The 12,635-nt window shown below is 44.4% G+C and overlaps 1 protein-coding gene across 1 annotated transcript in view; it reads left to right on the forward strand.

Annotated features, from left to right (window-relative positions):
- The window catches only part of SPACA1 (sperm acrosome associated 1), a 31,999-nt gene extending 19,757 nt beyond the window's left edge, over window positions 1-12,242 (forward strand). Inside the window, exons 6-7 of the mRNA XM_084831166.1 lie at window positions 6,175-6,295; window positions 11,753-12,242. Of these exons, the coding sequence (XP_084687292.1) occupies window positions 6,175-6,295; window positions 11,753-11,951 (320 nt within the window). The 3' untranslated portion in view covers window positions 11,952-12,242. The remainder of the gene's footprint in view (window positions 1-6,174; window positions 6,296-11,752) is intronic.
- The last annotated feature ends 393 nt before the right edge of the window (window positions 12,243-12,635 follow it).

Below are 12,635 nucleotides of genomic sequence, written 5' to 3' on the forward strand. Positions count from 1 at the left end.
ATAGTGGAAGTACTACTCAGCCTTAGGGTCTGATGGCAAATTCAGAGGGTCTTGCCTTCCTCAAACCAATTGTCCATAGAACATTGTTCATTTTTTTCTTTTTTCTTTGTAAACAATTAATAGGTTGACTCTTCCCTCCCACTGCCAACTACTCCTGGCTTGGTGAATCAGAAGGTGTATAGTGTCTATCCTGTATCACAGAAGCAAAACTCCTACTGACTATTAAAAGCTTTGCCTAAGTGATGAGTACAGCATCAAGTCTATGGACTTTGAAATCCTTTTGAATGTGTGTTGTGCCTAAATTAGTATTTCTCTGTAATCAAATTGTATGGATCCATTTTTGCCTTTGCACTCTACCGTTATTGGAAATGTATATTATCAACTTGAAGGTACCACTGATAATCGAAAGAGTTAGATTTTGGCCTCTTGCTGGTTTCTGAAGAACAGCTTAGCTATTTGGAGCCAAATGAATGATCTCCCTATCAGGTAAAATATGAATGAGCTGCTTGCATTCAGTAATTCTGTCCCTTATGTTCTGCACAACAGTTGTCACTAAAGTATCTTCTAACCACGTCAGACATAAGAGAATTGTGTGGCCCTGATGGCTGTTGTGGCCATGGGCCTGCTGAGTGCCCTTCAGCTAATACATATCTCTCTGAGACCTAAACTAGATGAGACACCATTCATCTAATTTAGACACCACAATTGCGATTAGCAATTGGATCAGGACCCTGACAGGAGGAGGATGGGGGGGGGATTTAACCCTTTACCTCCCGCTGAAGTCCAAATGTGGGTCAGGAGATCCATGCCTGCCTTCTGCTCCCTGGCTGTGGAACTCTCTGCCTTGGAAGGATAGGTTGGCCCCCTCTCTGTTGTCCTACTGCCAGGCATATAAGTTGGTCTGCTGCTGAAGGAGGTTTTAAATGGATTGGTGCTGCTTATTATCTTTTATTGTTGTGTTTATAGTAGGGTTTTACTTTTGTTTTTATATTTTAATTAAGATTTTGTTTTTAATCCACATTTTACTGTTAGCTGTCTTCAACGCTATTCTTTGGCAGAAAGGTGGGGAAATAAATAAATAAATATTTTTTTGTATTTGCGGGGGAAAGGCCCGCATTACCACAAATGGAAGCTTCCTCCCCCCCGCCCCCCAGCACCAGCTATTTACTTTTAAAAAGCCATTCATGCAATTGCTAGCTTGCGTCTTGTCTAGTTTGGCCCTGAACCTTCATTCTCATTTCTTATATGAAAAAGCCTGCCCAAATATATATGTCTGGTTTGATACTTCTCAGTTTGCCAGTTTTTAAAATTGTTTTTTTTAGCAGAGTCCCTAGGTCTTTAACAGCTGTTTTGCTGGCAGAAATTTAACACCTGACATTTTCCCCGAGCATAATGATGCAGTAATAGAAAAAGTTTTGCTTGTTGCACTTCTGTTCGGTATCAGTGGGATTTTGAAAATGCTGCAGACTAGTTATAGTGTGGGCATTTGTGATGTCATCACAGTGATGTGTAGAATAGATGTGCAAGGGTGAGCAACGTGACAAATGTCATAATTAGTTTGGCCCATAGGGGCAGGGAGCCCAGAGGCTATGCAGACTTCAGGGTAAGCAATGGACAGAGACACATGAATCTGAGCAAAAGGCAGGTGGAACATGAGGAGACATTAGCAAAAGTGCAGAGGACACAGGGAACTGAGGCAAGAAGGAACTAATGAGATACAGGACCTTGAAGAAACTATATAGATGTTGGGGGTGGGGAGAGGCAGAAGGGCTGAGGAGGCTGGCTGAAAGAGGGCAGTAAAAGGAAGTGGGGCAAAGTAGGCAGTGGTCTGAGAATAGTGACGGGGGAGAAATTCATTACATTTGCATTGTAATGTGAACTTACCTATTTTCTCACTTTCAGACCAATATATGAACTGAAACTCCGTTACCCTTCAAAAACTTTTTTGAATTTTGCAATGGAGTTCTTCAATCAAAAAAAGTGTACAAAAATGGGTATATTAGGGAAAAGTGCATACCACTAAAAGTGTTAGTGAAAATAACATTCAAAAATGCATTATATTAGGAAAACGGCTGGTAAAGATGTGTATATTAAGCAACATTGCATACAAAAGTGTATGTATTATGAGAAATGCACACAAAAATGTGTACAGTGTGTTGTGAATCTCCCAGAGAGCTTTAGCTATGGGGCAGCACAGAATTTTTTATAGAAACTTTTTTTAAAATCGCAAAGTTCGGAACAAACTGAATTTAAGATTGGAAAAATGACAAATGGAAAGAACACGAAGTTGATGGATTCAACCATCCATAGCAGGGATCTGAGGAAACCCTAGGTGATGGAGAGACCAGGAGTTGAAGAAAAGAGGGGCCAAAGTAGGACTGGGCGAAAGCCTCACATAGGGAAGGTCTATACAGATTGGCAGGCAGGAAGTGACAGGCAAGGGAGGCCTGTAGCCTGAGGGCCAGGGAGCCAAAGGGGCATAAAGTTGCTAGTAGGGTAAGTTTCCAGTACTCTTATTGAGCACAAACAACAAAAAGGAACACACAGAATGTGAGGTGATCCCTTTATTGTACTAGACCCATATTTGAAATGCTAACAATGAGCTTTTGCCTTACAAAGAACCTTTATTCAGACATAACAGTTCAAAGCTAATATAAGTTTCATGTCTGGGCTGAAATTAAGAAGCCCCCTCCCCCCACCCCCCTGGGGAGCCTCAAAATGAAGCTCAAAACAGAAATTTTCCAAATAATTTTGAAACTAGCTCCAAGTAAACTGCTTTAAAAAGCAGAGTAACATAATCTTGCCCCTGAAGAAGGTGAAACTTCTAAATATATTGGATATCCTACATTGTGTAATACACTTTCTATTTCGAGAAACATTTTGAGGCTTCACTTACCCTCTTTTGGCTTCTTTTTCTTTTGGGGCTGCCTCTCTTTTCTGTTCAAGTTGAAGTTAATTGAATAAAGATGAAGTACATAGAAAATACAGGTTTGTCTTCATTAATGCTATCCTTCCCCTGATGATAAAAGAAAACAATTTTGATCATTATGGAACAAACGTCAATGTTGGGTTTTTGTTCTTTACATTACACTGGCATCATTTGCACACAGGGGCAGTTTTCTTTGCACTGAGATAATTCAGTATTGTAAACTAGGTGGAAGATGCATCTAGGTCATTTTGCTTGCTGGATTATTTCATAGTGTTTAGAGCAGTGTTTAGAAGCAGGAATCCATTGTGCTCTATTCTGTACTAGCAGATATTCCCTACCTCCTACCAAAACCTTAAGTTACAAAAAGTTTAGGTTATCAGTGTACTGCTATATTTTATTTATGTTATGTTATTTTTATTTACAATATTTTTATACTGCTCCACATCTAAACAGATTCCAGAGCAGTGAACAATAAGAGGTAAAATAGTAAAAAGATTTTTAACTATATTAAAAACAGAATGCCAATCAAACCAAGCCTAAAATTAGATGCTATATAGTCATGAACGCTTGTTCTGTGCCATTGCTGTACTAGAAGCAAAGGATACTTCCAGATGATTGCCCAACCTCATTCATGGAATTTTATGGGGTGTCCAGTTGACACGGTCTTCCACTTGTAAACTTCCCTTGTTTTCCCACTGCTTCTTCCATCTTTTTTCTTTCCATTAAAAATCTGTTAGGGAGAAAAAAATGGAATGGCTGTATAATGGTTTTTGATTGGTTGAGCTAGGAGACCTCCATCTGAAAGCATCCTAATGAAGTGTAAGATTTTGTGCAGGACTGTGTTCTCCTACCACTTTATATTGTGGTTGTACCTTAGAAATATCTGTTAGAGCTAAATACTCTTTTATTTGAAATACACCTTATTTGTATGCTCCTATTTTTAAACAAAGTTTTATTTGTAAGTCACCTTGGGAATATTGCTGAGAAGCGGGGTAAAAATTCTACAAACCAACAAACACACAGCATGTTCAGAAAAACCATGTAGTAGAGCAGCCTTGGATTTAACAACTCCAGTGCTAATGAAGACATCAAGGAATTCTGGTGAGTGAGTGAGTGTGGCTGGCAGAGGAAGGATGGGTTGCTTCATCCCTCCTCTGACAGCCCACTGTGTTTCCATGCTAGCCACAAAGGAATAGGCTTCCCCTCCTCAGCAGCCGGTACAGAACACAATGGGCTGGAGGGGGGATAGATCACTCAGTTTCTCCTTTATCATTCTACTGCATTTCTGTGATGGCTGTGGAGGAAAACGACCCATTCCTTCTCTTTCAGTGTGCTTGGTTTCTGTGCTGGTTATGGAGGAAGAAAATCCCTTCCTCCATAGCCGGTATGGAAACATAGGGTTCAGTCCAACATTGTGCTAGTGGATGTCTGCTAGCACAGCAGGACTTTCTCCCTCTCTCCTCCCCACTGCAGCCCTCCGTGTCTTCCCAAAATCTGTTCTGTAGAGTTTCTCAGATGTTGAGGGTGCGAGGGGAGCTGCAGTAGGGAGGGGAAATTGCCCTGCTCCTGCTTCCATGGACAGAGCTGCTTCCAACACTAGGATGACAGTGTTGGATCCAACTGTTGCACCATCCGTTGTCCACCAGCTTACTTGGTAGAAGGCCTCCCCCGCCACCTTACTAAAGTATGGAAACACGGGCTACTCGTGTCTTAGCAGGCTAGTAAGAAAAAGGTACAGGCTAGTAACTTTTGTGGGCTTATTTTCAAGGCATGTGGTACAGCTCTCCTGAAATGGTACCACTTAAGGATGCAGGTGGTGATATTGTATATTTGAATGCTCCCCCATTCAAAGGAAAAAAACCTACAACATGTAAAACAAAGTCACTTATACATAGATAACTAGCATGTCTGAAGAAGCTAGGCTACAGTCCTTCTCTCTGACATGCTACCTTTCCACATGCCAGGAGATTATCAAATGGGGGAGCATCAGCCATGCAATTTCCCATGAACATTCTGAAGTGGTATAATTTCAGGGGGGCTTTACATGCGAAATTTCCAAACATGTCTTACTCTTTGCCATGTATCTTTCCAACCTGTGGTGACCAACAATGACATGTATGTCAACAGGGTGGTGTTGGTTTTTAATTCATATTCACTATATTTCCTATTTCTGGTATTATCAGTGATCACTGAAATATTGGAATAGAACCATTAAAATATAGTGAAAATTGATTGGGAGAGAGTGGACCCTCAATATATTTTGGGATGTCATCCATTAACTCAGTATGTTCGCAAATCAGTGCTGATAAGCTGTCATCATGGTATAGTATCATCAGTGTAAAATAACATCTCAAAACTACCCTTAAATAAGATAAACCCAGTGTAGACTAGCAATGGGTGCTCTTAATTATGGATAGGTATGATGTCTGAAAATTTCCTTCGTTGATTTATCTAGTTTTGTGTAGTAAGTCATTGACAGGTTGGTACCACACTTTCCAAGGGTGGCTTTACTTCAGTTTCACCTCTCCTAGAGTTATTATTTGGGTTATCAAAAACATATTTAAATTCTACCTCTTTTCAAGTTGTGTCTGTTATTTCAAACAGTTATCATGATGTTCAGCATTTTATTTACTTAACCTAGCTTTAACCTCACACTTATTAAATTGCTTTTATATAACATTTGAAAGCGTTACTGCAGTTTACTAAGTCTATTTTTTTTAACAGAAGTACTGTTGTAAGTGATTGTGCTTATTTACTTATTAGTTTCCACATGTGTCAGTTCTCTTAAATAATTTCTGCTGCTGGTCATAATAATTCCTGGTGTGTTGTAGTTTTTTTTTCCAACTGTGCACATGGAACTGTACATCATATTCTTAGGTCAGTTGTTCTTAAAGTTATAGTGAGGCCCTGCCTTGTAACGGATCTGCCTATTAAAAGTGCTCCTTTGTACAGCTCAGAATAGCTTTGTTATGTTTCATAGAAATCTACACAACGTTAATCAAATTTCCTTTTTCCTGTGACATCTAGAATTTTCTAGTCAGACACTGATGCAGTGTAAGAGAGTGTAGATGTATAATATCCTTTTTATCATTTTTCACTTTTCATAGGTATAAATTGGTATCTGACACTTAAAGGGAGCGGAAAATAAAAATTGCCTTTTCTTATTTCCATCCTTTGTAATATTCTGTTTACCAGAACATTTCCATAACAGCAGCAACAATAATAATAGTTTTTCTTTTCTTTAGAACTGGAAACAAGACGATTGAAGAAACCAAGCACAGATATAGTATTGGTGTTTGTCCTCATAACTGGAGTTATTGTTTGTGTTGGCGTGATCTTTGCAATAATCTTCATCATTCTTAATTGGTAGGTTGACAGTGCCTATGTGTAAACTGTGTCAGGTCACACTGCCCCCCCCCACCTGCAGTCTAATCAGAACAAGGAATTGGATGTTGTGTACACTCCAGAAAGTATCTGTAGTATGTTTGGGGGGGGGGGCCTTCGTTATAAGGTTAGCCAAGGGTTTTCAGATGAAGTCAGAATGCAGGTAGAGTTTGTTTAACTGGTAATGGACAGTAAAGAAGTTTACCTACAGAGATCCAAATGGAGTTACAAAACAAGTGAACCTTGAGGAGAGCTTTAATGGAGGAGAAGAATTAGCTTGACAGGCCAGGGGGGTTACGGGGAGAGGAACTGTTCTAGGCACAAAAGGCAGCATGGCAGAATGTACATAGAAATGAATAAAGGGAGCCTTAGCTTGTGAGGAATGGCATGAGTGAAAGTAAAATATGGGGAAATTAAAGGAGAAAGAATAAAGTCAAGAGTTCAAATGTTGGTTCTAGATACAGTGACATTTGAAGAATGACTGAAAAGTATTGCTTTTGTTTTAATAACATGCATGTTAGAACATAAGAACATGACAGCCCTGCTGGATCAGAAAAAGGCTCCATCTCGTCCAGCATTCTGTTCACACAATCGCCAACCAGCTGCCCACAGGAAACCCACAAGCGGGACATGAGTGCAACAGCTCCCTTGGTCTTCACCAGACCCCCTCTGCAGGTGACCAAGGTTGCTGAGTGCATGTACTGGAGGTTGGACCCAAAGGGCAGTCTGGGGATTCTGCTCGTGTACCGTCCACCCCGCTGCACGACTGAATCCTTGGCCGAGGTGCTTGAGGTGGTCTCTTATGTGCGTGTGCACTCCCCTAACTTATTGGTGTTGGGGGACTTCAACGTACACTCAGAGGCCGTCCTCACAGGGGCACCTCGGGACTTCATGGAGACCATGGCTTCCTGGGAGCTGCACCCTATTCCAACTGAGCCCACCCATGTAGCCAGTCATGCGCTAGACCTTGTGTTTGTTTTTGGAGAAGTGGGGAGTGATCTGGAAGTCAGGGGTATATCCACCACCCCCTTGTCATGGTCAGATCACTGTCTGGTGACGTTAGACTTCTCGGTTCCACAACCCCTCTGCAGGGGTGGAGGACCCATTAAAATGGTCTGCCCCAGGCATCTTATGGATCTGAATGGATCCCTGAACGTGCTTGGGGATTCTCTGGAGCACACCAACGGCCACTCGGTCGAGACCCTGGTGGGTGGCTGGAATGCTGCAATCACTGGGGCATTAGATCAGGTGGCTCCAAAATGCCCTCTCCCCCTGGACAGGGCTCAGACTGCACCATGGTTCAATCCACAGTTACAAGCTCTGAAACAGGAGGTGAGATAGCTAGAGCGCTGGTGGCAGAAGTCTCGCTCCAAAGATGATCACACACAGGCTAGAGCTGTATCTTCAGCCTATCACATGGCGGTGAAGGCAGCAAAAAAGGAAATAGCGTTGCCCTTATTTTCACCGTAGTCTACGTAAATCTTTACGTAGACTACAGCGACCAAATAAGGAACGGGAATGGCGGCTCCCTATGGGGGCCGCCATTACCTGTACACACTTTTTTTTTTTTTTTTAAAGTCACCCGTGATAGGCTACGTGATGATTGACGTAGCCTATCATGGCTGACTTTGCAAATCTAGCCGTGATAGGCTACGTGAATCGTCACGTAGCCTATCAGGGGGCGTTTTTTTTTTTTCTTTCATTGCAATGGCGGCGGCGGCAAACCGAAAGACCGGCTGCCGCTCCCGCCCCGCTCGAACACCCGCCGAACCGCCGGCCGGACCCGCCGCCGGGAGGGACATTCGGCGAAGGTAAGTCCTGTCCCGGGGGGGGGGGCGGGGGGCGGGGGGGGGTTCGGAGGATTTCTCCCCGAAACTTGTTCGGGGGGCCGAACACATTGGCGCTCGGCCCCCCGAAGTTTCGGGGAGAAATTCTCCGCCAACCCTAATCACGGCATGAAAGAGGAAGCGAATGGTGGCCGCAGGGTGGCCGCCATTCGCAAGTCGGTGGTGACGGGAGCAGGTAAGTGCTTCATTTCGCGCTATTTTCGTGGGGTGGGGGCTTCCTGCCGCCTGACTTTCGTGGGATGGGGGAGGCGGGGGCTTCGTTCCGCGATGGATTTCAGGGAGCCAAATACACTTGCATTCGGCCTCACTGAGATCCGTCGCGGAATTCTCTGACATCCCTAATCAGATTAGGAGTGTTTTTCCGTGCGCTGTGGATACAGTTAGTGAGCAAGAGGCGGTCTGTGGCAAACCGGTTTTGTGGGATCGGTTCCAGCTTCTTCCTTCTGATGAAGTGGACAAGGTGCTTTCATCTTTAAGGCCGACCACCTGCTTACTTGATCCTTGCCCATCTTGGCTCATTATGGGCTGCAGAGAGAGATTGGGTGAGGGGATCAGGGTGGTGGTGAACGCCTCCCTTGAGGAGGGAGTGATGCCATCAGCCCTCAAGGAGGCAGTGATAAGACCGCTCTTAAAGAAGCCCTCCTTGGATCCCCAAGTTCTGAACAACTGTCGTCCAGTCTCGAATCTGCCATTTTGGGGCAAGGTGATTGAGCGGGTGGTGGCAATGCAGTTGAAGGCATACTTGGAAGAAGCCGATTATCTAGATCCATTTCAGTCGGGCTTCAGGCCTGGGCATGGAACAGAAACGGCCGTGGTCACCTCGGTGGGTGATATGAGGAGGGCTCTGAATAGGGGCGAATGCTCCTTCCTTTTTCTCCTCGATCTCTCAGCAGCTTTTGATTAGGGATGTCAGAGAATTCCACAATGGATCTCGGTGAGGCCGAATGCCAGTGCATTCGGCCTCCCGAAATCCATCGTGAAATGGCCTGCCACCCCCCCGCCCCCCGCAGATCCCCCCTGGGACGAGACTTACCTGGGGCAGATGTTCCGGATGGCAGCAGCTCAAGCGGCGGCTTTAGCGGTGGTGGCGGCAGTGGCTGGTCTTCCGAACGGCCGCCGCCACCGCCATTTGCAGTCTGTGTATCTCCCCCCCCCCATAGACGTGATAGGCTACGTAAAGACTTACGTAGCCTATCACATCTGGGTTTTTTAAAAAAACGACGCCTAGCCGCCGCCATTTGCGTTCCTTATTTTTCACCGTCTTAGTCTACGTCAATATTTACATAGACTAAGACAAAGAAAAGAAAGGGGAACGCAAATAGCGCCCACTACGCTATTTGCGTTCCCCTTTCTTTTCGTCTTAGTCTATGTAAATATTGATGTAGACTAAGACGGTGAAAAATAAGGAACGCAAATGGTGGCGGCCATAGCCGCCATTTGCGTACACGTTTTCGTTTTTGTTTTTGTGTTACCCAGAGCCCTCTGCGGCCGGAAATCCGGCTGCGGACGGCCCTGGCCTGGGCCTGGCCGGCTGCTCCGCGGAGCTGCTGCGGAGCACAGTTGGCCATCGAGGATGCCAGGGGGGAGGACCGGATCGCCTCCCCCCCTGTCAAGGATTCCGGGGGGAGGGACGGAACGCCTCCCCCCCCACTATGAACAGAATCCGCGAAAAGGTAAGTCACTTTTGTACATCTATTTTTGATACCATTGACCATGGTATCCTCCTGGACCACCTGGAGGGGTTGGGCATTGGAGACACTGTATTGCAGTGGTTCCAGTCCTTCCTCTCCGGCAGGTACCAGAGGGTAGCACTGGGATAGGAGGTTTCGGACTCATGGCCGCTCACTTGTGGGGTGCCACAGGGTTCCATCCTCTCCCCGATGCTATTTAACATCTATGTGAAGCTGCTGGGGGCTATCATCAGGAGGTTTGGGGTGCAGTGTCATCAATATGCGGATGACATGCAGCTCTACCTCTCGTTCAAGTGTTCACCAAGGTTAGCTCTAGAATTCCTGTCCAAATATCTGGAGACAGTGAGTGGCTGGATGGGGAGGAATAATCTGAAGCCGAACCCTGACAAGACCAAGGTACGTTTGGTGGGAAACAAGAGGAGATTGGAGGATGTTGACCTGGTGTTGAATGGGGTACGGCTACCCTTGAAAGACCAGGTCCGCAGCCTGGGGGTCATTTTGGACTCCCAGCTGTCCATGGAGGCTCATGTGTCAGCTGTTAGCTGGACAGCGCTGTACCAACTCCATCTGATACGGCGGCTGTGCCCATACCTTCCCAACCATCTGCTCCCATCAGTAGTACATGCTTTGGTCTCCTCTCGTTTAGACTACTGTAATGTGCTCTACGTGGGCTTACCCTTGAAGACGGTTCGGAAGCTGCAGCTGGTACAGAACGCGGCGGCTTGCCTGATTAAAGGCAGCCGCCGGCGAGATCACATCACTCCACTTCTGAAGGAGTTGCACTGGCTACCAGTTGTTTTCCGGGCCAAATTCAAGGTGTTGGTTTTGACCTTTAAAACCCTATATGGTTCCGGCCCAGCCTATCTTAAGGAGCGCCTCCAGCAACACCAGACAGGCCGCTTAACAAGATCAGCCTCGGATGGCCTTCTTTCTGTCCTACCAGCCAGGACAGCTAGACTGGTGGGGACGAGGGAGAGGGCCTTCTCTGTGGTGGCCCCCACTCTGTTGAACTCCCTCCCTAGGGACTCCGCCATGCCCCCTCTTCAATGAGCTTCCGCCACGCATTAAAAACGTGGTTGTTCAGGCAGGCATTTAGGGTGGGTTAGGGTATTTTTAGAAATACGATGTTTTTACTGTAGAATGTTATTGTTTTAAACTGTTCTATTATATACTCTGTACATCGCCCGGAGTGGCTGGGTGACCAGCCAGATGGGTGATTAATAAATTTAATAAATAAATAAATGTTCCTCAGCAACTGGTGTTTGCATGGTCGGGGACAGAAAAATAGTTTTTTGGAGAGTTAAAGGGGAAGGGCCATGGCTCAGTGGTAGAGCACTTGCTTTGCATGTAAAAGGTCCCAAGCTCAATTCCTGGTATCTCTAGGTAAAACTGGAGCGCCTGCCTAAAACCCTGGAGGGCAACTGCCAGCCGATATAGACAGTACTGAGCTGGATGGGCCAATGGTCTCATATGTATTTATTTTATTTACAATATTTATATACCGCTCCTCATCAGAAGATTTCAGAGCGGTGAACAACATGATAAAAGAATAAAACAATGGTTAAAAGAGTTAAGAGTTAAAACATTTTTTAAAAAACACAAATCCCAACCAAGTGGGGATGTTCTTATCATATGTTCTTCTCACATCTTCTTCGTCACATCTTATCATAAGTTCTTCATATGTTCATAAATGTTCCATAAAGATGGCTTGAAAGTGGCATCACTTCTCATGGTGTATACACCCATCCCACTTTCCCAGGGTTTGAAGGTCAAACCAGTGGGGCAAAAGAAAAATGTGTATACAACATGGGACGTGATGCCTCCCTCAAACCATGTTCACATCTCTCTTAGAAAATGTTTTCTGTCACCAAATTACTATCTTGTTGTCACTTGTCTCATAGGGCTGCTGTAAAACTCTTCTGGCAAACCAAAGTTTGGCGAAGCAGAGACGAATCAAGTTCAATGAGAACCTCATCAGGGCAGATACCCACGGCAGATACATCTCAGTTTTCACAACTAGAAAGCACCGTACAGGAACAGGTTTCCTACCAAGAATGGAATGCACCACCAGAAGGAGAAGGAGACAAGGGAAATTATTAGGGAAGAGATATTATTTTAAAAGAGAGGGACTATATTAAAATATGCTCAAAATATTAAGAGTACCTGAAGTGCTTTTGGCTGCTCTGATGAACCTTGCTTGGGAACATTGAGATAGTGGTGTGAATTACTGCATCAACCAGATTTAAAGATTGATTTCTGCTCTTAAGACTAATGTAGTTCACCAGCGGCTTCTGCCTCTCTGTGTTTTTGAAAACCAGATGTTTTGATGAGGTGATACCAAACTCTCACAATAAATACATTGGCACTCCAATTCTCAGCTTTTATGCTGGCATATCTTTATGTGATGTATTTCATGAGATTGTGATGGTATAATTCGGGATATATGACATCCTAAGAAACTTCATGCTCGTGCATGTAGGCCACAATCCAACACAGGCATTTGCACCATTAAGCCTATTAGGATCAAGGGGCCTAAGGGCATTTAACTTTGCACTGGAGTGTAGCATTGAGGTTTAGCAGCCCCTTTAGGAACAGGAAGATCATCAGTTGCATACTGATACTCATGTTATCCATCTTTCTCACCCAGAACTGAAATTATTTATTTATTTATTTATTTATTTCATTTCTATACCGCCCAATAGCCAAAGCTCTCTGGGTGGTTCACAAAAACTAAAACCAAACAACACACAATAAAACAATTTAAAAAATATAGAACATTAAAAC

This window comes from Heloderma suspectum, chromosome 1, assembly GCF_057233095.1.
Source record: "Heloderma suspectum isolate Gila_16-S chromosome 1, 16-S_ref, whole genome shotgun sequence".
NCBI classification, from domain to species: Eukaryota; Metazoa; Chordata; class Lepidosauria; order Squamata; family Helodermatidae; genus Heloderma; species Heloderma suspectum.